Genomic DNA, 27646 nt, shown 5'->3' with positions numbered 1-27646 from the left:
TTTGACGCTTCCTTTTTTTTTATTATTATTAATTCTTCTACAGTATACAAATATTCACACACAAAATGTTCTCAAAAAACCCCTAATGTCTCGTAAACATTCGCTTCCTCCTCGCCTTATTTCCTTCATCGAGTAGCATTTTCCACAAACTTTCAAACATACTTTTTTTTTTTTTCTTTTTTCTTTTTTTTTCCATTATTGTTTAAAAACAGGCCACTAGATCCTCAGGTCATCCTGGCACATCTCATCATCCCACCCGTACCCCCTCTCCTGATGCCTTTTAACTAAATGTTTTAAGCTGCAGCAGGGACAGCCAGGTCCAAAATGAGTGGAAGCAGCCAGAATTCACAGTGTGAAGCTCTTGACATCAGTGCGCTCGGCGCGGGCCCGAAGGTGAGGAGCAGGGCTGTATTGCGTGGGTCGGCTTCGAGCTTAGTGTTTGTTGCGGTTGGGGGTTGGACGCTGGTCTTGCTGCATTGATTTGCTTCTTATCTGAACAAATATATTCTAGTGTTTGACATCAGAATAAAAAAAAAAAAAAAAGAAAAGAAAAGCTTTCCAACAGTACTTTACTCCATTCTGCGTCGTTGCACATGAATGCAGAAAAGCAGCGTTTGCAAAGCCAGTTTGACCAAAACATAGCAGTGACACCAAGTTTAAAAAGGAAGGTGGAGGGCAGGAGACTCAAAACCAAGACTGTTATGGCATATTTACTTACTGTATGGCTACAGGATGCAGTTTATCAAGTTATAAAGGGCAACCCGAGAACAGATAAAGTGACTGGTGTGGGTTCAGTCTTTGATATCCTAATTTAAAAACATCTAGAAGAACATCGTGATCTAAAAACATAGACGTCCACGAATGGCGGCACCGAAAACACATCAAGTAACTTTGGCTCTGTGTTGCGTCTTCATTGCGGCTGCTCAGGCATTTTCTCACCTCGACATCTTTACTTGAATATGTTCTCCGCCAGCAGCGGCTCTTTCCCAAAATACCAGGAAAGCAGTAGTGCAACAAACATTTAGCAGGATTTTTCTCTCTCTCTCTCTCTCTCTGAAGGAAATGAATCAAGTACAGAGTTCAGAACTCTTCACAAGATGAACTTAGAGGTAAATATGTTTTACCTTCTCTGTGGGCGTTAATCGTGAGCTGCTGCCACAAACACAGCAAACATGGCTGTACTATACATCAGCAGTAAAACTACACATTGTGTTTAAAACTAAATGCACAAACTGCACTTTCAGACATTTTAAACAGTGTTTTGTTTTGTTTTTTTCCATTCAAACTCTAAACATGAAGAGAAGACAATGAGCTGCTGCAAGCTTTGAGCTTTCATTGACTCTTCCTTGACCTTTGCAGGTTTCCCTGTGAGTGAACTTAAAAAAAAAAAAAAAAAAAGAAGAAGAAGGCATTATTGTAAAATAAGGCTACCAGTCTGAGGAGCGTTTAAAGGCACCCAGACTGAGCTACATTCCATCTCTGATGATAAAAAGAAGAGAGAAAATGAAATGTTTTATCTTACAGCGATGTCCGTTTTTTTCATGTATGCCATAAAACAGCTCCTGTCATTTTAATTTTCTCTCTTCCTGTCACTTAAAACACACGTACTATTTCAAGCTGCAAGTTTTTTGTTTCTTTTTTATTTCTTCTTCTTAAATAAGCTTTTGATTTTAGATGAGGAGCGCTTGATTTTCTCTCCATTGTCGCTGGAGTCCTGGGAGGAGGTGCTTTGGAGCTTGTAATCCCTTCCCAGACTGCGGCCCTCTGAGTCCAGTGAGGTAAGAGACGGATAACGCCCCGCGTTGGGTAGCATGCTCGCCGGAAGCTGGCCGTAGCTGTAGGACTTCTCCAGGATGCCGTTGTACACGCCCTTTCCTGTCTGAGAGGCCACGCCTCCCTGCGAGAGAGGGGCGCTTTGCGATTCGGGTATAACACGGGTGAGATCGGGCGAGCCTCTTTGTACAAACTGGTGGTGCTCCAACGCCGGGGACGGTGAGGTGGAGGGCGGTCCGGATGGGGTGGTGGCCGGGGTGGGAGGCAGAGGTGGGGGCGTGGAGTCCCTGAGACTGCTGCTGCTGCTGCTGCTGGTGGTGGTGGTGTGGGTGGACGCTGGGAGCTCCGGGTTCTGGCTAAACAGAAGCAGCTCGTCACGGGAGATCTTGCGGTAAGGGGTTTCCGAGCCCGGCGCGCAGGGGGAGTGCAGCTGCTTGCGACCCATCGAAGAGCTGAGAGAGTCTGTGTCGGAGCCGCCCTCCTGAGCCGGTTCCCTGATGAAGAAGAGGAGATACACCAATTAGACAAACAGAGAGAATCGTCAGGAAAATTGGGTATATTATGCAAATGTAGCTTTGTTACAATTAAATGAAAAAAATGATACTTTTATAATAATTACACTGAAATGATGATAAACAATATCTAAATATTACAAATGTATATAAATACATTCATTTTACTGTTGTGTTCTTCTGCTTGATGTGCTTTGTGTTTTTCTGGCTAAACAGTTTTCACCAAAAGTATTAGTGTCTACTTATTGTTGTTTTGGGTTTTTTTCTTTAAAAAAAGTTGCAGACTTAATGAAATATTCCAAAAATAAAAATTGATAAGCGCTGCTGGAATTTTTGAAATAGTCAGAAAAAAGGCATCCTGTACTGTTTTGCTTTAGCAAAGAAGACTGGAGAATTCTCCCAGAAGGAAAGGAGACGATCCCTCACAGCTGAGTTTCAAGCTGACGCTGTGTTCACATAGTTGTGTGTGATTGTTTGTTGTGTGGGTAGATATATAAGGACACCACATCTCGCCAGTTAATTACTGGGAAAAGGCTCCAGCATTTCCAGTGACCCTGAATGGGACTAAGTGGTATAGACGATGAATGACTGACTGAAGTATGAGGACGGCTGGGTGAGAGTGATGAGACGACGTGTTTCCCTGTTCAGCCTTTTTCTCCCTCTTCTTTTCCTGGAAGCCAAAAAAACGTCTATCTACAATGGGATTGCCTTTTCTGTCCTCCACATGGGCCGCATGCATTTACACAGAAAGCATAAACTCCTCAACTTTTCACCCCTTTGCGGAACTTCTCACCAGAGACAAGCTGTCAAGCAGCTGTTCTGCTAGAAGCTTGTTTTTTTTTATCCACTTTCTGTTTGCATTCTTTGAATAACAACTCAGCTTGAAAGTGGATGAGGTTAACGTGGGTGTACTCAGTAATTCGAACTGCGGCGCTGTCGTTTTTTTTCGTCAAAGCACCAGTGAATTTCGAAGTGAGTCGCCCTCTGACAGATCTTGCGTCCTACCTGTTCTCTGAGCTCCCTCCAGTCTGTAAAAGTTAGTCTGATGTCTTATTTCTTAATCAATTCTTTTTCTTTCTTTCTTTTCCTCCAATAACATCTGCTTGGGGTGTTTTAAGTTAATCAGCCACAAAATATGTACAAAACGTTTGGTGTGTTGATATCCAGTTGCTAACGTGTGACGTGATGCATAAAGCAAAACTTAGCTGGAATGTGACGCAGCAGCCTGAACGCTAAAGTGTGGGTTCTCAGGGTCGTGATGCTGCCAGGCAGCAACGGCTTGAGGAATGTACGTACATGTAACGTCAGTCAAAGCCAGTGGGAAACAAATAAAGAAAGTCACTTAGTGTGGCTTTAGCCTTTTCATACTTTCCAATAAGACTTTCTTGACTATTGGATCATAACCCAGGTTTGAATCTTGGCTGGAGGTTTTCAGCGACATGTTACTGTGTTCTTGCTGTGCATTCAGTTCGTTCTCCAGTTTAGGCTAGATGAAGATTCTAGTCTTTTTGATGGCAGGATGACAACAAAAAACATTATTGCTAACAAATCTAATATTTAATCTGCTGATGAGGCAAATTGTCTCTGCTCTCATGCTCTTTGTTAAGTCCAGTAAAATATGTTGCCTCCTGTCATTTCTTTTAGGCCCAAAGCCCTAAAGCAAGCTGTTATAATATTGTTTCCAATATAATATTATTATAAATGTAGTATTTCAACTTAAAGCTAAACTGTTATCAGTCCAATACTAATTTATTAACATTTAGTAATTAAAAAGTCCTGTTAATGAATTAAAATCCCACAGAAAGCTCAAAGTTTAACCCAAGTTTAGCTCATCAGTGTGAATGTTTGAACAAAACACCTTTGAGTCCACTCTGTTAAACCATTCCACGGCGATCCGGCCACAGCTACATACCCCCTCCTATCCGAGCTGAACATGATATGTTCATCGTCTGCCTCAGGGTGATAGGAGAGGGACGAGCCGGCCATGGAGAGCAGGTCGGGGTCTGGAGACATGAGCGAGGACTGCGGGGAGCTCAGCAGGCTCCGGCGGGAACGACACAAGCTGCTGTTGCGCGTCAGAGGGGGCCGGATCAATGTAGCTGCTGGGGGGGGGGGGGATAAAAACACAAGGAGGAGTTAATGGGAATACTGGAGTTGTTATTTTTTTAAGACACACAGCATATCTTAACAAAAAGCTTCCCTTGCTGCTTTACTCACAGGTGAACTGTGGAATGATGGGGGGCGTGTCCTCGTCCAGGTCGTCCACTCCTCCTGCGATGGGATAGGGAGGGACTGACATTCGTGGCATGACCACCCAGCTGTGGTCCGAGTAGAGGCTGGCCGTAAGGCTCGGCAGACCTGAATTATTGACGACTGGGAAGCCGCAGAGCTTCTCAATCTGCTGCCAGCGGTGGAGCCGCTCCCTCAAGCATGCTGTTACTTCTGACAGAGCTTTCCTGGAAAGGAGAGGCAGCTGAGTGAGGATCTAAATGTACTGAACTTGGCAAACACAGAGGTGTCTCCATCTGATGCAGGCTTTTTTTTTTTTTTTTTATTTGAATGTGACACAGTAAGAAGTCGTCTTTTCTCTTATTAGCCAGGATTTGCAGGTTGTTGAGTTTTTTGGGGGGTTTTTTTTGGCACACAAGCCTTCTGGTTTGATACTAAACTTCTGCCAAAACATCCAAACTGAAGATTTTACTTTGTTTTATTTCTTAAATCTTTTTTTTCTCCCTTTTGAGTACAAAGAAAGCCTTTTTTTCAGAGCCAGAGCCCGGCTCTTATGCCAAAACTTAACACGATAGCGTTGTTTGGGATGTTTGATAAAGATTTTTCTGATATTTTCTCTGATTACTTAAGTAAAGTGTCTGATGTCTAAAAAGACAAGAGACGAAGGCTGAACATAATTTTGGGACCTAACCACCTGACAGTGTAATGAAGCTCTGACACACAGTACTTCTTCTAAAATGTGCAGATTGATCGTGATAACCAATGAAGCAGGATTAAAGGCTTTAATCTTAGCTAGATGTACCTGATAAAATGATCAGTTAGTCATTATGTGAAAAGAAATCACATGAACAAGTGTTTTTAGTTACAATAAACTCTGTTGTTTAAAATGTTTGGACACACAAACACACATTCACACACTAACTAACTAACTAACTTGTGTGGTTTGGGAAGTGCCCTTACTTTGCTTCTAGTATCTTGTGGTCCACCTCGTCCAGTGATGAACTGTGGGCGACATGAAGAGTTCCAAACACAGAACCTCGTTTCTTTTTTATTTTCTCAGCCTGAAATGACAACAAAAGGGGGAAAAGTCACTTTGGCTAAATAAAGAAATTGTACCGCAGCATCACCAACCTCTTTGTAGCAGCTCAGTGTGTTGTCATTCTTGTGCCGCCATAGTTATTTCTGTCAGAGTCTTTAAGTATAACTGCATAACACTGCAAAAACTAACAACTGCCCTCAGTGAACAGAGAATAGTTAATGGAATTTTGATGCTGAAGCCGATCCCAGCAGCTGATGGTGAGGAGGCAATGTAAACCCTGGACAAGCTGAAGTTTTTGTTTCTTTTTTAAAGCTACAAGAGACACATAAATACCAGGGGCCTCATTCATCAAAAGTGAATATGCACAGAAGTGTGCCTAAAGTGTGCGTGCAAGCATTCTCATGCATAGGATGGGATTTATCAGCTTGTATATGTGCTTGTATATGAAAACAAGCAGAACAGTGGTCTGGCTGCTGAGGTTGGGCTGAGAAAACTTGCTTTGCCAAGAGGAGTTTTATAGATATTAAGATCCCCTTAATCTTTAATAAATTCTTTATTTCTTTGTTTATTTATTTGTAATAAATGTTTGTTTTACAGAATTGATATTGTACTGCTGGACCTGACCGGAAGGGACAGAAAAAGGATGGAAAGAGAACAGAAAGGAAAAGGAAAATAGTTAAAACAAAAAAAAAAAGAAAGAAAGAGGAGACTAAGATACAAAGATGCACAGAAAACACTTTAATCCAACCACAGACTCTAGACAATCTGTTAAACCTGTACAGAAAGGATGACCCATTACTCTAAAAGTCTATTATTAGAAAATAAAATAAACAAATGTGTAGCTTAATTAGTTTCTAAACTTACAAAAGACTCCTGTGACAGACAGATCAGAAGCGATTACCACTGATCTGATGTTCCTAAATAATCTTTTAAACTCAATGCTCTTTCGAGCATCATTAGCTCATCTAATTGCAGACATTATTTTTGATCAGGCGTTTCCTTCCAAAAGAGATCCTGTTAAAAACTTTACCTTGATTTGGGATGTGTTGCAAAGTTGTATTAACTATTTTTCTGGCTTGATGTTACCTGACACTCATTGAGCTACTTTATACCATCTGTGCTGAAAACATCTTTTCTCTCAACAAAAACTTTAGGTTATTTACATCACCCCAGATTTACATCTGAGTAATATGAGTGAGATGTCTCACTACGGGATGCACGCCTCTGTGCAGCTCTCAGAAGCATTATCTCATCACACCAATACTGATTGGCTGGTGAACGTGTCCGTCCACATCAGGTAATGTCACCTAGCTTATATAGCTCATGCGGACGGCACTGCCTCATTCAAGATAGGCACCTCTTCTTACTCACCCTAGCAAGAAGGGTTGTCTGGTGACACATCTCACTCATATCACTCAGAGAACCGGGGTTATGTAAATGACCTAAAGTTCTCTTTGCTAATATTTCACTCGATGTCTCACTATGGGATGTGGTAGCTCCCGTATTGCCAGACAAGCTTATCCAGCGTCTACCAACCCACAGGAAAGAGTCCTCAGGACGTCAAAACCGCATGTGTTACGTATGGGGCGGAGAGATTCAACATACAGAAACAGATAAAAGTGAGCTACTCTCGCCTCCATTCCGAGTCGTGTGCACCCTGGCTTCCTGTTCTGTGGTTCTCTGTGTTCCCGTGTGGTACCCTTTCACTGATCCCTGTATCTGACCATGGTATACTATTGTTTGGGAGAGGGTATAGTAGTAATTGTGTAAGAGTATGAATTTCCCTATAAGAGAGTATAGAAGTATTTGTGAGAGAGTATACTGTTGTTTGAGTAAGAGTATAATAGTGTTTGTGTACGAATATGATGGTATGTGAAAACCCAAATTTAAATGAGGCTGTCTTTCCAGTCTGTCCTTGTGTGTGTGTGTATGAAATGTGTGCAAAAGAGAAGTGTTTTTAAATTGTGATGTTATGAATTTTGGAGTGTGACGGTTTGCTTTATTTTAATCTGTAAGACTTTGTTTGATCATATAAAGCACTTTGTGTTGCCTCTGACTTAAAACGCACTTTAGATATAAAGTTTGATTTGATTCGATTCAACTCTGCAGCAGGTCCTGAAAGAAAAGTAGATTTAGAGGATTTTGAGTTTTTCTGCAATACAGATAGGACATCATTCATGATACAAAGGAAGCTACTTTTCTAAGTAGGGATGCACCAATACCAATATCAGTATTGGCTCAATACCATGTGTGTGTACTCGTACTTGGTATTAATAATAGTGTTCGGATATCACACCCGATACCGGATACCACACTCATCAAGCCAAAGCACATGTGTTTGATGGCATGCTTCGTATGTGTTTTGAAAGAAATAAATGAATGTTAAAATGTGACAATAATGGTTACACTAAAAGCTAGATCTTTGTTTCAAAATCGCAAATGTAAAGTTGTGTTTGAGTAAAATGTGCCAAATAAAAGTAAAACTTGTTGAAACTGTTAGATCTGTAACGTTATTATATTTGTATTGGTCAGGTAACTTCAGGAAGGATAGGTAATTTATTACAACCTAATAAAATCTTACACAGCAGTAACAGCAATAATAACCATAGTCACAATAATGTTCACATAAACAGATTTGGTATCGGCAAATTTCGGGATATGCAGGTTCAAATTTCAGATATCAGTATTGGATCGGAACCCCATAAACAGTGGATCGGTGCCGAATGTTCGAATTATGTATGAAACATTCAGATACTAGACTCCTTTTCCAGATTTTAAAGGTCTACTTCACTTTCAGCAGCTTCAGCAGCAGAGTTGAAAGGTCAAACCATCTGCCGTTTATTGGAAAGTGAAACTTGTCATTGAGCTGATAGGATCCAGTCAGTTCCAGGTAAAAAGACTTGATTCATGCACAGTTTAGGAACTTTCAGAAGAGAGTTTTATGTGTAGCTTTCTTCTTTGTATCTTTGGAAAGAAACTCATGTTTCTTTTCTTTAACAAATAAACACACTGATTCAATTCTACACATAAACACACATTTTATTCTCAGGGGCATTTATTTAACAAGAGTCATATATACTTCATAAACAAATGACCAATAATTAGTATTATATTTAGATGCAAATGGTATATCAGCTGAAAAAAACAACATACTGTTACCATAGCGTCAGACCAAACATACTGCACATGCAGCTCTACTGTTGATGACACTGCTGGACCGAAGATGTCATTAGTAACTGATGTTGAAGTCTGGTTGTTGTTAGGCAACATGAGGTCAGACTGACTTCGGATCAGCAGGGATTAATAGATTTAGGATTAATGTGAATGTGTGTGTTTTGGAGAGGATCTGAAGCTTAACCCCTTCATCCTGTCTGAAATGACTTATGTGGATTTCCACATATACAAGTGCCGAATGTATAATCTTGGTCTCAAAAGAAAAAAACGACATTTTTATTTCTGCTTTCACACAGCACCTTATGTGTGTGTGTGTGTGGTTTGCTTTAATCATGTAGGTGGCCACAAAACTCTGTAAACCTCCTAATGCAAGTATGTTCCTGTGAAAGAAAGTTACCTCATCTTTGGCGACGCACAGCTGGAACTCAGCGCTCTGCTTCTTGATGTTGTAGTACTGAACTTCCACTTCGTGTGTGAGCTGCAGCCACATCTGTAGAGCTTCCGGCACCGAGCGCTCCGACTGAATTTCCTTCTCCGCTCGCTTCAGGGCCTTTCGCACCTACACAGCGATACATCACGATGACGCTTGGATCAGATTCGCCACCAAAATGTGAAGGGAAACGTCTCTGGCGCCGTCATTGATCAAACATGCTCCAGAGTTTGATCCAAATGAACTGAGCTGACTAAAAAATAAGTCCAATCGTGGCTCAAATAGGAGGAAAGAACTCATTACTGGGAGGCGAGGCTTCGATATATTGCTGCCGTATTTCTAAGTGAAGGCAAATAAAGCAATCTTGAGGATGTGAAAAGTAGGTATTTTGGGGATGAAATGAAAATTTAACATGCAAAATATCAAATTTAACTTTCATGTTGAAGTTAAACAGCAAGGGTAATGAATACTGGTATGGCTAGTGTCTCTACATCCTGCCTCTCCTCCTCTTTTCAGTCTTGAAATTCAATATTTCATTGTAATGTTTTCATTACAATTACATAGATCATAAATATGACTACAGTCTTATCAAGTCGCATGTCTTTGAGACTATAAGATATTAAATAGGACAAATAGTCTGAACGATGATTTGAAAGCCTGTTGAAATAGCAAACTAGGATAGTTCTACCTGTACAAGCTCCTCCTCTGCATATTTGAGCCTGCTGAGCTCACATTCAGCCCCCTCTCGCAGCTCTCGCAGTCTGTGAGCCTCCTTTTTAGCCCCACTGATCTCATCCCTCATCTTCTGCTCCAGGTTCTCCTTCTCTACGGCCACCGTCCGGTTCTCCTCCTGAGCCTTCTCCAGCCTGGGTTAAAGATGGAGAAAGACAACATGCAAATGAACTGGAGTGCTGAATAAATTTTAAACCAAAGCACGTACGAATAATTTCTGTGTTCAGGCACAGAAATCTACTTTTTTTTATTTGTCTCTTACCGGCTCTGCAGGTCGAAGAGGCTTTGCTCGGCATGTTGCAGGCTCTCCAAATCTTTCATCATCTGAGAAATGTGCACCTTGCTAGATTTGTTCTGCATGTAGGCAAACCAGCAGCCGCCGACACCAATCACTATGGAAACCATCAGCACAAAGTCTTTCATCCAGTTATGTTGTGGACCTGCAGGTGAAGGGAAGAACAGGGGAAGATTGGTGGTTTTATGATACTAAAAAGCAGCACTTGCATGAAGAATTTGTGGTTTTACTTACGGAGAGGAGGCCCAAAGAGCACCGCATCTAGTGCCTTTAGATTTAACTTTTGTTTGTGCCGTTGGTCTAATATCTTTAACTGCATCGACATAAACGACGGTTCATTCGCCGCTATTCTGTAATGGAGAAAAAAGAAGATGAAAATGGCGCGCACTGATAATATTCCACAAAGCAAAGGAAGGTCGAGCTTTTCGTTAAAATCTAACTGCGATGGGAGTCTTTTAAGAGAAATGTGTTGAGTTATTTCAACATTTGAAATGACATGCTCTATAGGAGGACCAGTCGCAAAGCAGATCACCAGTTTAACCGCTTAAAATGTCTCAGACAGCATAAAAGGTTGGGAAAACTATACCCGTTGGCTATGACATCACTTCATGAGTCAGCCCCGATCAGCTCTGAGGCGCAACATGAAACCCCTCAATAATCCGCCACCTCCCCTGTTACAGTCTGTTCATTCAGTACATGCAGTCTGAGGCAGCTCACATTCCACATGTCCCACCAGAGTCTTTTCAGTAACCTCAGCCCTTATATAACAACTTCATTTTCACTGGAGGGCTTTAAAGCGATCAGTTGATGATTTACAATATAGCAGCTCATCCTGAATGTAAAACACATTTGAAGATTTAGGACAAGCTGCCTGTTTAGAGAGCGTGATGAAAAGAAACCTCCAGAAAAACAAGATGAGACGTTCAAGTATGTCTAGACTTTTTTTCCCCCCTGTGTTACCTTGTGCAACCAGCAGAGGGCAGCAGTACACAAGAGTAATAAAAACTACAACTTTATTTGGAAAGTTCAGAACAACTACCGTTCACTCACTTCTCAGGTTGGCAAAACAAGACTAAAACATCTTAATTGGAAGCAATATGTATGAAACTGAAAATATGATGATCTGTTTCTGGATATGCAGAACAAGGATGCATCACACACCTACACACAGCTTGTGTTATTAAGACGTTTGCAGGAGTGCTCCTAGGACGAAACAGACAAGCAGCAGGGTTGTTAGAACTGCGGCGTACTAACCGAGGTAAAGTGTTCCCCGTGACCCGGAAGTCCCGGAAGTTCTTCTCATACTGCGGCAACTCCACTGAATCCTTCAGCCACTGCACCGTGTCTTCCATGGTCCAGTTGTGGACTGATGTAGAAGAAGAGAAGCACGGGAGAATGAAATGAAACTCAAACAAAACGACAGATTAAAGGCAAACGGAAGTGAAAATATGGAAAAGTTGCTCTAGTTTAAAGCAAAAGTATTACAAGAAACTAGATTTCTTTTAGTGTAGAAAAATGAGTCATTTTTTTTTATATTAGCAGCATTGCATTCTGGGAAATTTCAACAATGGTTTGAATTAGATGGGAAAAGCAGAAAGAAGAGAGGAACAGGATCAAAACTTAAGCAATCTCTAAATTCTTCAGTGAGACTAAAGTTATTTGTTCTAGCTGTTAATAAATATTGGTAATTATGTGCTTGAATGCTGTTTTTCTTTTTCTTTTTTTTTTTAAATTCAGGCTTTCTTGTATTTCATGAGATAGAAAAGATTTGTCAGGCACAAGCGGTGGAGAAACCTTGAATATAAAGTGGAAATTATGCAAGACCAGCCTTAGAACAAAGAGCTTGAAACTGATTCAGAGCCAGCCTACAGCTCAAGAGACAAACCAATGGGCACCTCACACCGAGAGTTCAAGTCCAATGCTGTTTGTTTTTAAGGCAAATTTATATTCTAATCAATGTCCTGGTTAAACGGCGACGACTGAAGCTTCCGGCATTAAAACTCTGCGCTTCTGACTTGTTTTGATTGTACGATGACATCTATCATGCACTTTGCTGGCACCATCGCAACCCTGCGAGAGGTCGAGACCAAGAACCTGCTTTTCAAAACTTTATTTTCCAGCTTGGAGAGGGACATGACAGCTGAGTTTTGCTCTCATGCACCACGTCCCACACCAGCAACACAGTGGTCATTTTAAACACATACAAGTCAGAAAAAAAACAGTAAACAAGCAAAAAAAAAAAGGGGGAATTTCGCTTGGAATAAATGGTGGATAAATAAAGTATCTTTGTTTTGATTTGATTTGAAGGGGGAAAAAGGGCAAGAAATAAGACAAGGGCCAACATTAGACTGATTTTTACTGAGTGGAAAGAGCTCAGAGAGGAGACAGGATGCAAGACGGATGTGGATTTAGCCTTTGTTAGGGGGCATCAAAGTGTGAATGTGCCAAATTTCAACAGTGCTGCTTTAAACCGAAGTTTAATTAGATTTAAGTATGAAATGACGTATCTCTACAATGACAATCATTATTTTTATCTTCAATTCAGTTCAATTAGAAATTAAACATATGAGATAATAATTTTTTATTTTTAATTAAAATGGTTTGACATTTGACTTGAACCAGGTGTTCCGGACCAGGGCTACATGGAAAACCTGCAGTATTACAGAGTAGCTGGTGTAAAATTTACATTTCCTTTAACTTTACAAATACAAAACTGAGCTAAGAGCGAACATGGTGTTCCTTTGAAGTATTTGACTAGTCTATCTAACCATCCACTTTCAATTCCCACCTATTCCAAGGCAGGGTCCCGGGGGGCCGGCGCATATGAAGAGCTTGTTATTAAAGTACTTATCTGAACCTGAGTGATCAACAAACTGTGGCACTTCCAGGACGAGAATGACAGATTCAGGTTATGTTTTTGAAGCTAAGAGGAAGTTTAAAGAGGAAGAGGAGGAGCAGTAAAGACAGCTTTGTGAGTATTTTATTGTAACAAACCTACAAACTTCAATTTGTCATTTATAGGGAGAATCTTTTTTTCCCCCACTGTCTCAGCTTCAATTTCCCCTCAAACAGTCTCAATAATAGGCAGGTTCACAGTAAATGACCAAAGTAAATTTTGATAAACGTGCAAATACATGAGCCCTGCGATGGACTGGCAAGCTGTCCAGGGTGTACCCAACCTGTCGCCCAAAGCCGGCTGGGATAGGCTCCAGCTTCCCCGCGACCCTGAATTGGAATAAGCGGTTCGGAAAATGAATGAATGAATGAATGCAAATACATGAGTCTTCACCTTCAGAGGTCTTCCAGCCCTTCCACAGCTCCTCCACTGTGATGTGCTGGTCTTCGCGATGCAGGTTGCTGTGCTTGTTGGTTTGCTGCTGCTTCATGTCTTCTATTATGAACTGAATAAAAGCAGAGGAACAGCTGAGGCGCAGGACGTTTTTGGTTAAGATCACAGTGTGGAAATGTAGAGGATGTACAGATTTCTGTGTTTCTGTGGTAACGACAGAGAGCTGCAGACAGCTGGCTTTGCATAAAGGTCTGGCTTTAGATCACACATGCACACACTTTCTTTTTCCTTTGCTTTCTTCCTTTTATGGGCTTTGAAAAGAAACCAGTAGCAGAGGCACCACTTCCACCTGTGTGTGCAAGTGTGTGTGTGTGTGTGTGTGTGCTATGAGCTTCCGGCTGTTCTCTTTTGGTTTCTTAAATGCCCCTGCAGAGAAAGCCATAGCAAACAAACCCACTAAAGCATTGCCAGAACACCAGCAGCATTAACAAGGATCGTGGCGGACTACCAAACACCTCAAAGCATCCATCTTGGAGCACTGTGTGTCTGCGTGTGGCCCGGGCATGAATTCAATCGGAACAACTTCCGTTTAATTCATACATCCTGACTGCTTTAGATTACTAATTAGCCTTTGACAGTACTGTAGAACATCGTTGAACTATGTTTTTTTTCCCCCAAACTTTTTTTTTCTTCTCTCTTCTTAATTTCCACTATAGATTGAGTCTCAGGCTGAGATGTGGACTGTTTGCCAACATTGCTATTGAGTAGATATACCTGTGCTGAATAGATGTTTGGACACTTTCTGCGCTGTTGAAAGATATATCACCACTAAAACTACCTTAAAATCTTATTTTGATTTTAAAAAAAAGTGCCCACAGTTTTATTCTAAAGCTGCTTATTTACTGAATTGGTACTGACTATCATCTGTTTTTTTTTTTAAATGAAACATCATCGGTGGTTGTGAGAAATTACTGCTTTACTGTCTTTTCTTTCTTCTATGCGTTAAACTGCATCTGCACCACATAGAGGCATCATCACTTTGTCCACCAGACTTGTGATGAATATCTGTTTCATCCGACATCCAGTCCATATTTGTTTCATTTAATCTTTTCTTCTGTTTAGGTGGAAATGTAATGATGATTTAAGTTTGGTTTGTTTGGATGGAAACCCCATTTTCTTCAGCCAGTTTCTTACAGTTTGGTCACAAACATGCAGCCCCTTTTCTGTCCATTTGTTTTTCATTGCTTCTTTTTTTCCCTACGGGGTATTGCTTTGAGTTTCTTTTCCAGATGTTTGACATCTTTCTTGATCTGGCTGGATGTTTGCCTTTGCAACTTTCTCATTTTGTTCATACATGTTGCAAAATTTTAGACACAGTTTACTGGTATAATCCAGCTTCTTTTGTTACGTTGAATTCCCACAGAATTGAACAATCTTTCCTATTGATTCCACACAGCTTTCATGTTTGGAGCCATGTCTTATAGCCCCAAACTGTTACAGAGGAGCCTATTACCCAGGTATGCTCTGCAAGCAACCATAACTGTATTTATTTATACATTTAGACTTGTGCAGGTAATTTTTTAGACAATTCTATTTATTTTTTCTTTTTTTGTTTTTGTTGTTTTCTTGAGATAAAATTGATTTATCTTAAAAAAAAACAAAAAAACAAAAAAACCTTAACGAAAGTTTCCCATGTTGTATTTCCTTAATTTTTTTGTGTATTTCGCTACTGTGTATCGTTGAAATTATCAATTGTGGGAAAACTGGATCTAAACTAAAACTGTAGGTTGTATTATATTTTTAGTTTTTTCCAACTTTTTCTGCTCTACACAACCATTATTATCATATTTTTCTTTATTTCTTTTAAACCCTTAGCCATTTCTCTGCACTTAAGATTAGGCTAGGCTACCGTTTAGCTTAAAGAAAGAAGCGCAATTTCTAAAATGTTTCATCACTCTTGAAAAAAATATCTCAAAATATCCATACTTTTCAAAGTAAATAGCAATATCTAAATAAAATAATAACAACTTTGAATGTCCAAAAATGGATTTTTGAAGTTTTTTTTTTTGGGGGGGGGGGGGTAATATTGAGAATGCTATCTTAGCTAAAGAAAACAGGCAAGTCTTCATTTAAATACTTTCAACTATGATTCAGGGATACCCACATAAAGTTTAACAAAGAATTGGTTGCAAAGTTGCTAAAGTGTTAGAAAACCTTACAATATAATGAGCAATTTGATTATCCCCTTTACTGCAGTTGTGATCAACGAGGAGATTAGCATTCTGCCTTTAATGCTAGCACACTGTCTGCTTCTTTCATGTTAGCAGCAGAGCCAATACAACTTATTAGCAATAATAACTGAATATAGCATTTTGAATCAGGTAAAGATCAATTCATCAGCTTCTGCTGAGGAAAATTTGGCATTTCATACAGATACGTATCTCAGTTACAGATCAATAAGCTTCACATTTGACTTGATAACAGCCCAGACTCTCACATGACTTCAAAATGTCACAAGACAGATTTTATCACAGATTTTTTTACGGCACTAAATTCGTTTGAAACACCCCTGAAAGCTTTTTAAGACATGTCTTGAACAACTGTATTAATCATGACACAGAAATGTAGATGTGGCAGTCAACATCAGAAGCTACCGGCAAATTCGCGTCTCTCTGGTGTACGCTCAGAAAGCCAGCGTTAACGGAGTCCTGTGAGTTTGACACTGAATACATAATGGCAGTCTGGTGTCAAGAGGCTGTCTGCTACAAATCTTTCCTGCTTTCCTGCTGTCACAGATTTTAAAAAAAATTCTTTAGCTGTCAAAGAAGTGTTCAGAAAATCCCCCCGAGATTCAAATCTGGTACATCTACTCGCTTACCCGTCCATGTATTTTAATCCGATGTTCAAAGAGATGCAGGGAGGGCTACTCAATCTGTCAAAGAGAGAGATTACACACTTTTCTCTGTGAATAAATATGCATGCATATCTTAAACAGAATGAATAAAAGTAAGGACAGCAACTGATGCTCTATCAATAGTCCAGTTGTCAACATCTAGGTTGTGTCATTTGATGCAAGCTGTGTTCATAGCAAGTGTAACTTCACCGGCACACAAAAACTAGAGTTAAACATGGTACGTGCTCGCACCCAATGGTGGACACTCGTAGCTACTGCATTTAAGAGAGAACACAGGTGGAAACTCAGGTGGAAAGTAACTCACCACAATGCAGTTCAACACATAAATTTCTGTCTGCAAAGCCTTCCTCTATGATTCCTCTACAGATTTCCCACACTACGTATGCTGCTGTCTTCTGGCTCCACAAGCCACCATTCCTGAATCTGGTCCTTCTGGATTAAAGAAGGAGGACTGAAGACTTAACGCTATCCATTGGCTTCCTTAACTAGGAAATTTATTTTCTTATAAATTCGCTTGATATGATCAAAATGATTATAAATTGGAACAAAGAGGTTTATAAATCAGTTTGATTTATAGCATTGTAAATGGATTAAAGTGAACTGGGCTGATTTAAATTAGAGCTGGACAGGACTGTAACTTTACAGGAAAGACTTGCGATGACTTCCTCATAAAATGGCTCTTAAATAAAACTGAATTGAACTTAATTCAATATACATATATATATATGCTACAGCTCTGCACTTTGAGACATTAATATTTAACGTCTTTTTGGCCTGGTCCCCTTAAATTAATTATCCTAATGGGCTTGCATTCATCAATTTAGGCCCATTCATGTTTGCAAAGATTTCATAACTCAGAAATACATTGATGATTGTTCAGAGTCTGATCTGTTTTTAATGATAACAGGATTTTGCACATCTGAGCAGATTATCCTTTAGAAGAGACATTTTTCCTCCAACTGCATGCCTGAAGAAATCGCTGATATGAATTGAAAACAATCCTAGTAGATGGGAATAGTCACACATGGTTTTTCAAGGGTTTTGGGGTGGGGGTGGTGGAGGGGGTATTTTTGTGATACTTACAAATGCAAATTTGTTTTTTGTTGCAGCACCAGGCAACAACTTAAATGAACTAACTGTGAAGTGAGTGGTGGGAACACAGTGTGTGCAGCACGACTCCAAACGCAATGGCACCAGTGCTTAAAGGACAAAAGAAAAATAAAGAGGCTATTTTTTTTTTTTTTTTAAAGACATGAAGGATATTGTCTTTACAATCTTCTGAGATGTTTGTACTTTAACTTGAGATTACAGTAAATAATAAAGTGTATTTAATAAAAAAAAAAAAGGAATGATAATTTCTTTAACATTGATTTTCTTGATACAACACCTATACATCCGAATGAAGACACAGAGGTAAAAGGTTTGCACAAATAAAGCAAAGATCACCCAAAACCTGCCAGAAGTACCTGCATGATTCTAATCATAAATTGTATGATCATGTATTTAAAAACAACTGAAGTGGTTGCAGAGCTTCACCCTGAAACTACTTGCAGGAAGACTGGCGCGGTCGCTTTGCAAATGGTGAAAGACAGCTTTGGAATTTTTTTATGGATCCACTAAATGTAAAGATAAGTCTCTGTGTAGGACTGCTGTGGTTTCAGGGGCTCAAAACTACGATAGCTTCATCAGCATGATGTTAAAAATCTCATGGAGCCTGTTGCAATTTGATACAACAACAGAGATAAAGAAACTTTGTGGCTGAACGATGATGTTCAACTCCGCCAGATTATCAGCCATTCGTCGTGAAAGGACAATGATACATCCACAAAGGCCTGGCACAGCAGAGTTTGACACACAGTCAACCACAGACTGGGACAGAGTCACACTACACAATAGCACACAGACAAAGACATATTTGTTCACACCAGATTCCTCTTTTGACTGCTCACCCCCCAATATCAACTTCATCAGTCAGCGTGGCCACATTTAATGTGCTGAATGTTAATACACCCATCGCTTATCTTCCATCTCGACTGTAAGTGATAACTTTACTCAGCAACATGCCTCAAAATTAATTAAAGCAGAAAGTCATATGAGATTGAGCACGGGGATTCTGATAAATTGTTATTAACATGTCATGGATTTGGGACAAAAAGGCAAAGGGCATTTAGTAGATTTATTAAGACGATTAGGATGATTTATTTTATCAGGCTCACCTTTAACACCAATCACTGTGTCTCCTAATCGCTGCAATGAACCTTGTTACTCTACACTATCATAAACTACATCGTGTGGATCGGTGGATGACCTGTGGTGTCTGTAAAGTTTCAACAGACTGGGCTTGTTCCAGTCTGATCAGGATGTGGTGAAAACAGGAGAGGCCTTTTTTAAAATTTCCCTTTGGGATACATAAAGTATTTTTTTTATTTAAGTTTCATTTGTTGGTGTTCTCAAGCTGTTCCTGACCAGTTTTTGGGTGATCACAAGGAGGATTGTGTTCCTACGGTAGGTTGCTGTTTCTGGACAACGTTATTCCCACTGGATTGGCTTCATTTGGTTACAAACATTGTTTATAACTTTTTTGTGTCATGGCAACATAGATATAAATCATATGTGTGTTTAATCTTGTCTTTGCAATAAAGTAATTGCCCGTGCATTTCCCCATGCACACACAGAAATTTCCCCTGTTATTTAGGAAAACCTCCAAATTTTTCAGGTAAACAACAAAAACTATATCCAACACGTCTTCCCATGGTTTTACTATTTGGCTCACGAAGCCAGAAATCAACGACAACCCAATGAAAATATTACTTTATTAGAAATTAAAGCAATAAAAAAACAAAATTACCCACAATATTGTAATATTAAAACATTCCTAAACACTCATATTAGTGTCCTGCATGCATATAAAGATAATAAACGAAGCATTGAAGCACCCTTTCCTGTGTATTTGAAGAATTTGACTTGTGCTGTTCTCATGTGAATGGGGGAAAAGCTGGGCAAAAAGGGAAGAGAAGAAAGGAAAAGAAAAGAAAAGAAGAGCATTAGACTAGACTAGAGTTTAGGAAATACTGTTGACTTTAGTACTCCCGAACACCACTTCCTGCTTCGTCATTTATCTGCTTCCTGGATATTTGTGTTTATTAAGATGACTGACTCCAAACTCTGATGTGGCAAGAAGGCCTGTCTCCATATTTTCACTTTACACACACACACACACACACACATTTATATAACCATACCTTTGATGCTCCATGCAGCTCCTCTAGTGCTAAGAGCAGTTACACATAAGTAAGACGTACTGTATACAGCACGTCTTACATACATGTAGGTCCATTTTTTTTCACTCAGATGTTATGAATGACTTGTCAAGAACTAATAAAGTAGCGTGCAGCAGCACAACCATCGTCTCTTGCTTTGACGTGATTTGAGTTCATGCAATTCAAGTGATGCAACACGATCCTGCCGAACATCTTTTTGGCAGACAGGCAGCTCTTCACCCCGAGGCGAGGGCGTGCACCTGCCGTCCCCAGTGACTTTGCTATGCAACTGACGTCCGAATGTCATTCAAAACGCCTGAGAAAGCCCCAGAATCGAAATGCTTCTCTTTTGGACGACGTTACAATGGGTGAAATTTCTTTAAAATAAAACAAATAACAGGAGGTAAAATGTCAGATGTGTTGTGAGATGGCTTTGAAACCATCTTTGCATATCTTAGAGGGTCAAGTTTCTGATGAGAATATATTTAGGTTGAAGAGACGGGGAGGAGAGAAAGCTTTGACAGTTGATCTAAGATCGGCATCACGAGCAGGAAAAAAAAAAGGCTTCTGAGGTAACTGGGCTGAAATCATAAATAGATTGATATTAACACACCTTCTCACATCATATCCATGGGAAAGTGTGTAATAATGTCCACTGTGTTACCCTCATCATACCAAGCCATCCTGACAACAACCGATTTAGCTTTTGCAGACCTGTAAACATGCAACCCGAAAGGATGCCGAAGCTTGAATTGTTCCACATCCTGGATAACAACTGAGATGTTGGAGATGTTTATTTCCACGACACTTCCTTCTTTGCTCCAAATCAACTGACAAAACAACTGAGTTTACAGAAAAAAAGGCATTTGCAGCTCCTTTTTTATTTCCCTAGTGAAACATGGAACTTACTAAAAATGCCTCCTTTTACTTAAAATGAAATATATGGCCGTTAACAGACGGCATGAAAAAGAGAGATCAACAGCTTCAACAACAAGCCTTCTTGCCTTTATTTGAAAGTTATTCTCTTGAAGTTAAAACTAGCATGCTGCTTGTTTTGCACAAACAACAGTAAACCCTTTTGGTGTTTATTTGTGAATTGTTGTATTTGTTTGGCCACTAGTTGGACAAGGAAATCTTATACCCAACTAGATCGAAATATTTACTTTTAGGACAAATATCAATTGAACTTTAAAACTGTTTTGATAATAAAACACCAGCGCAATGATCAGAAGGGATTACTAAGAAATATTTAGTGTTTAGGAGGATTTTCTATTTCCATTTTCTATTTAGGATGCAAGGGAGGTCCTGCCTCAAGTGGAGGAGTTTAAATATCTCTGGGTTTTGTTCACAGGTGAGGGAAGGATGAAGCGTGAGATCAACAGACGGATCGGTGAGGCGTCTGCAGTGATGCGGACTCTGCGCCGGTCTGTTGTGGTGAAGAAGGAGCTGAGCCAGAAGGCAAAGCTCTCGATTTACCAGTTGGTCTATGTTCCTACCCTCACCTATGGTCATGAGTAGTGGGTCGTGACCGAAAGAACGAGATCTTGTATACAGGCGGCTAAAATAAGGTTCCTCCGCAGGGTGGCTGGGCTCTCCCTTAGAGATAGGGTGAGGAGCTCGGTCATCCGGGAGGGGCTCAGAGTAGAGCCGCTGCTCCTCCGCATAGAGCGGAACCAGTTGAGGTGGCTCGGGCATCTGGTCAGGATGCCTCCTGGTGAGGTGTTCCAGGCACGTCCCTCTGCGAAGAGACCTAGAGACCCAGGACACGCCAGAGGGATTATATCTCTCGGCTGGCCTGGGAACACTTCGGGATCCTCCCCGCAGAGTTGGAAAGTGTGGCTGTGGAAAAGGGAAGTCCGGGCTTCCCTGCTTAGGCTGCTGCCCCTGCGACCAGACTCCAGAAAAGTGGCAGAAGATGGATGGATGGATGAAATTAAACCATTTACATCAACAAAAGACAACCTGGAGGAGCCTGTTGGTAAACTGAAGTCTTGTCAAAGTCAGTATCGACCCTTAATTGACATAATCTCAAACCCTTTCTTGCCAATCACATCTATGGATTTTCACCGCCCTGATTATGCCTCGTCTTCTATTTCTCTCTTCTTTCTTTCAAGTGATCAATAAGCCTGGTATATCCAGTTGGTGCTTTCCAATTGGATGAGCCACAACAACACCTTCTATCGTCTTTACTATCAGCATAAGAATGTGTGAAATGCTTGTCATCAATAACAAGTCCCTCGATGCCACAGATACCACCGACTTCTCATGTCAGCTATCTTCTTAAATTCTGGACTACATGAAGCAGGGAGCACGAAAGTTATTTGTTTGAGGTTTGAGGTTTCAGCCTGGTGGCAAAGGGGTGACAGGGGTGACGAGGTCTTGTCACTCAAAGGCCAAATGCAGGCTGACATTCCCTGACCCCACCTCACAACTGTGTCAGGAAGTATTTATTTACCCTCCATCTTAGAAGAAAGGATGAAATCACAAACGTTGCTCTTATCATTAAAAGTATCTCTTGTAAACCATGTTTTATTACTTTTATCATATTTTATCTCTGACTAAATCAGCATACCTTGCAGACACACAGAGAAAAGCTCATTTTAGCATCCATACACCATACACTGTACATCTGGCTGATGTGATACCTAGAAAGCTTTTCTAAATTTCGGCACTTGGCTTGTTATATAATCATTTTTAGGTGAATAACTACCTAACATGAGAAGTAACATGAAGTAAGATTTTGTGTTTTTTTTGTCCCATCTAAAGAGCTATATTAACTTTGAGAAAATGATATTATTTTCTTTTGATGACACATAAGTTTGTGTTATGCAGCAACATTTCATTGGTGTTCATCTGATGTAGAGGTCTCATTGGTCTGCCGGCCCATCAGGCTCACACTACTGTAGAGGATAGGTGTGTAAATCCCAAGCTTTGTCACAATACAATAACATATCCATTCAGTTTTTGCCAATATAATAAAATTAGCTTAATTTTGCACATTGATGTGACTTTACTTAAATTTGACTCATAAGCCAGCCAGTTTAAATAACATCAGACCCTAGAAGTGTGGGTTGATCATATTTTTTTAATCAGAACTACCACCAAATTCTTCATCCTACATGTGCATGTTTTGGTTGTGTTTACCCACAATGCTGTGTGCTCAACTGATAATGCACCTAGATTTCTAGCTCTCTTCATATAATTTGTCCACTTGAAGCAGACTGAATTTGCATTAATATAGAATGATCAAGTCAGCTTCTTTAATCAGAATTAGGTGTAGACTTTCTAGGCAAATCACCTAAGATTCATAAGGAAAAGGCTGGTGGGTGCAATCTTCTGTAGGGATAGGAGAAAAAAAAATCGATTCACATAAAAATCAAGAATTTTTGTTTTACAATAAATTGCTTTTTTTTGGGGGGGGGGTCAAATATCGATTCTTTTTCAATTTTAAATTTTTATCTGTTTAGATGCCAGATGGAGGAGAAGTTAGCACTTTTCTCCAGCAGAGGACGAATTGTTTCTCTTCGACTATTTAGTAACATGACATTATATCCGTTTTGGAAAACACTTGAACTGAAGACGGAGAATGGCGAAAATCATGTAAAAATGTGCAGAGATAATTCCTTCACCACTGCATTTTAAGTCAAAAGTGTGGACCAATTTTGGATTTTTTTATTTAAATGAAAAATCAGAGCTATAAATGTCAAAAAATATTTATAAATTCTGTGATGCACATGTGGCATACTGCAGTAACACAACTAAGCAAGACGCCCTCCTGAGGTGAATGCAGAGCTGACAGCTAAACAGCAGCAGTAAGCCAACAGATACTCAAACCAGCACTTTTATCTGCAGTTTAAGCTTTTGAAACGAAAGTAAAAGATAAAACGGCTAGTTCAGATATATTGCTGCTGAATAAATCTTAAAAGCTGACACACAGTTGATTTTTTTATTTGGGAAGGTGTGGTTCGAGATATAGTCGGTAAACTTTGCCATGCAACATTTTCCCATGGTCGGGTGTTTAAAAAGCAAACTAAAATCAGCAATAATGAGGAATCACAATTCTAATCAAATTGGCACCTAAAAAAATGACAAAACATAAAAAAATCGTATTGAGAGAAAAGCGTATCGTTGCAGCCCTACGGTATACTGAGCTAAAACTGAAAGCTAACATTTCTACATGTCTGCATTAAAGCAGGATACAGAACGCGCCTTTCTGATGTTCAGTCTCAAATATAAAATGTAGTTTACCAAGACAGCCGTCGCTTTTTGGATTTCAGCATCATATTGAAGTGCATGACATTAAAAAGTATTTATAACCAAATTTAAGAATTTGGTTATAAATCCCCCCCTTTTACAAATAGCATTTGATAATACATTTACAAATCACAGTATTTAATAATGAACTCCTTGTTTATATTTTCATTTATAGTATGTCATGACATAACACTTTGCAATTTGATTTTTTTTCCCGCATGAATTATTTGTGGAATTTAAATTTAAATTTAACACTTTATATTTTTATTTTACAATTAATTACTCATCATTCATCTCTCCTGGTCCTCCATTCCAGATCACCGATGTGTTGTTACGCCATTTTTAGAGGGCTTGTTGTGAACAGATTTGATCAATGTTGCTTCCTCTCATTAAATATATGCAAACATTTTCTCCTGACCTTCTTGTTAAGAGCTGATTGCTATCCAATGCCAGATAAATGACAGTATTTACATCTTTATTCCTAGCTTGGTCAGAAATCGAAACGCAAAAAGAAAAACATTGCCGTAGTTTTTGCCCCTTTCCAAAAGGTCTTCCCGGCCAGTAGGGGGAATGACTTTGCAAAACACTTCTGACCAGACAAAGACTAAAATAACATGACTGATCCGCATATTCCCAGATAATGATACAGTATACCAGATATTTTCAGAGATTAAAGTATCTAGTGAGGTATTAAACCATTAGGTTTCATTAGATCAGTTAATCAGCTTTACTGTTTAAATCGAACGGCCCACTGCGAAGCTGCTTCCCCTTATCTTTTGTTTATCTTACTGATGTTTCCATCTAATCGGCTTCTGTTTGCTCATGAATCGATTCTTTTCTTATAAACCTGAAAGAATCACAATTTTTCAGTGGCATTTTGGGAGACGTTTTTTTTTTTTTTCCCTTTTTCTGGAGCTGTGGTTACAATCAAGGACCTTCTTTTCGGTCATGATATCCTACTTTCATGACAATGTCCGCCTTTCATGGAGTCACTAATAGACTTAACTAATTTGACGAAATGAGCATCAATGATGTCAGGAAGCCGAGCTTGGACTTCCATCGGAGTTCAGCAAAGAAGCTGAAAATCCTTGATTAGGAACAGTATGTAAAAAAACAACTCCAGGTTTCTGCTGGAAAGGCAGATACACAGCTTGTTGCTCTTAGAAAGACAACAGGTAAAGCGGGAATTTTGTACATTACTCCTATATTTCACACGCTGGCATCGGCGATGCATGTACAGACACATTCAGTGTGGGCAGGGGTCCAGTTTGGACCCTTATACAGCATCAAGCCTTTAAACTCAGGCGCCACCGCAGAGCTGCAGGGTATAACCATCTCTCACACCAGCGCTTCCGTGCCAACACATACACACAAACAGAAAATGTGACTGCGGGCCTAAGTCGTTTATTAGCAAGAGACATGCAGGTCACGGGGGGTCAGAGTGCTCTCAGATGTCAGTCATACCCTTCTAGTCCCTCACAGAAACCCATGCCTTTGCTACACACACACACACACATCCCTGCAGCTGCGTTATCTACGGTAGATTTCCCAAACATCTTCATGGTGATACTTTTAGATCACAAAGGCATCAAATCACCTTCATACACATCTTTAATAGACAAAACTATGATTCATAAGTAAACAAATTCAGCTTTAAATAGTTACAGATGTTAAAAAGCCATTCATTTTCAGTGCGTGTGTATGTGTGTGAGAGATGCTGTGTCACGGTGCTGGGAATGCTGACTCGGCTATTTACTCTGACGACCTACTGCTAAATATTAAAATGATTGGACTTCCAGTCTGACCACCTGCCAGCTGCTGGAACTGGCTGTTAGCATTGTACGCTAAATATTTAGTGTGCAGTCGTCGCCCAACAGACGTGATGACCGAGTGTGTCTGTGTCAACACCTGAAACATTTATGGCGCTGCTGTGCCAAAGCTAACCTGGTCAAATATGCACAATGCAGGGAAACTCAATTGACAATCACACACTCAACATTAAACTTCAAATTTATTTAACAAATGGACATCAAGAGCCCACAGTGATGGCAGGACCCTCTGCTGCATCTCCTTACATCGGACGCAATGCAAAAGCCAGCTGTGATGCACAATCTGTGCCTGCAGAGTAAAAGTCCATACTTTATTCAATAAGACACAACCAAGAATTAGGAAAGCAGTATTTGTGTAACATTTGGTCATTATTAGCTATTAGGGGTGGAAAATTCTATTTAAAAAAAAAAAAAAAAAAAAAAAAAAATTGGAAAAAATCTGCAGTTTTTGCTTCACATTTATGATATCGATATCTTTGTTAAACAATCAGTTTTTATTTCTAAATAAACAAAAATAATCCATTATAAAATTTTTGTCATTTTTATTGTTTTTATTTATCTTTTTACTTGTTTTCTTTAGCATTATAGCAGCAGAATGATGGTCTGGCTACTGTTTTGTTTTTTCCTAATTAAAATTAAGAAAAATGTCGAGCAAAAAAAGTTTTGAACATGTCGCAATTTAAATCGAGTCAGCCCAAATAATTTCTCAGTTCTTTCTAGCTTATAGAAGAATGAAGCTACTAGGGAAATCAGCACTTTTTGTTACTTAAGTGTAATGATTATGAATTAAAAATCTGTTTGAATCAAAAATCGATTCTGAATCGAATTGTCAGCCCAAAAGTCGGATTTGACTTGAATCGTGAGTTGCTGTTATATTCACGTCCCTATTAGCTCTGTTTTCAGTACCCAGCATAGTTTAACCAAGTTTGTTGATTTGAAAAGCTTTATTAACTCCATGCAACATGTCACATGACACCGACACGCATTACATAACTTTCTGACCTTACAACTAGGTGTTCCAAACTTGTTCCATGACAAAGTGACATTTATCGTGTGTATTTCTAGAGCTGCTTCTGCACAGCAGCATCCCAAGGCTGAGAAACCGCTTTATACAACTTTATTATCCAGGACGTTGCAGCAGAGTTTTGCTGCACGGTAAAATGAGAAACGGGCTGTTTTGTAACACGCAACGTCACTGATTCAGCAAAGAAACGCAAGAAGATTAACAGAGAGAAAGGGACAAAACAAAAGTGATTATCAGATAGTCTTCTGCTAGCTTGAGAGGGCAAACAGGTCAGGCAGGATGCAAGATGGATGCTGACTTAGCCGTCGATAGGGGGCGCGTGACGGGGAAAATGGCAAAAAGAATCAGCAAAACTCCTGTCAATGTTTATTTTTAAAACGAGTATTATTGGCCGATTTAAATCGACATGGTGATGAAACGATCTGGTCCTACTTCCCCTTCAGTGTGCCAGTAGCTACGTGCATAATACAGCTTGCGAACATTTACCGTTCATTTCTGAGGACACTGTGCTTCATACAAACAAAATAAGCTAGAGCCCCATGACACATGCATACGTAGAATTAAATGATCACCATCACAAAGAGTCCAACATTTTCACGTGGAGCCTGTTTTGAAAGATATCTTGGCCTCAGGCTGTCCACTAGGCCACAAGTTTGGCCTCTGCTGTCATTTAAACTCATCTGCTTCATCGTATTTCCCCAGGTAAGATCCCGCGTCTGTCAGCTGAATACACCGCATGATAAATGCACAACTACACTGCTCACCTCCACGCTCTCGTTGACCTCTATCCCCCCATCATTGTCGTCATCCAGTTGTTTGTGGATGTGCCGCAGCGCCTCCAGACTGAAGCGGTCGGCCTCGCCCATGCATGGCGGCATTACTATAAGACAAG

General features: G+C 39.8%; 1 protein-coding gene across 3 annotated transcripts; it reads right to left on the bottom strand.

Annotated features, from left to right (window-relative positions):
• stim2b (stromal interaction molecule 2b) lies at positions 1–27646 on the bottom strand. 3 transcript variants are annotated; one of them, XM_079257460.1, is made up of 11 exons: positions 27519–27646; positions 13474–13585; positions 11439–11550; positions 10419–10534; positions 10152–10329; positions 9846–10023; positions 9125–9286; positions 5475–5575; positions 4503–4741; positions 4144–4387; positions 1–2267 (listed from the first exon to the last, which is right to left on the bottom strand). In XM_079257460.1, the coding sequence occupies exons 1-11, from the start codon at positions 27630–27632 to the stop codon at positions 1640–1642; spliced, it is 2184 nt and encodes a 727-aa protein (XP_079113586.1). In that variant the 5' UTR covers positions 27633–27646; the 3' UTR covers positions 1–1639. The 3 variants fall into 3 exon arrangements, with proteins under 3 accessions (XP_079113586.1, XP_079113588.1, XP_079113587.1); XM_079257462.1 differs by having other exon boundaries at positions 4198–4387; XM_079257461.1 differs by having other exon boundaries at positions 4144–4384.

This window comes from Telmatherina bonti (assembly GCF_933228915.1).
Source record: "Telmatherina bonti genome assembly, chromosome: 18".
Classification (NCBI taxonomy): domain Eukaryota; kingdom Metazoa; phylum Chordata; class Actinopteri; order Atheriniformes; family Telmatherinidae; genus Telmatherina; species Telmatherina bonti.
Note: the sequence above shows the minus strand (reverse complement) of the source record. Positions and strands in the feature narration are given on the sequence as shown.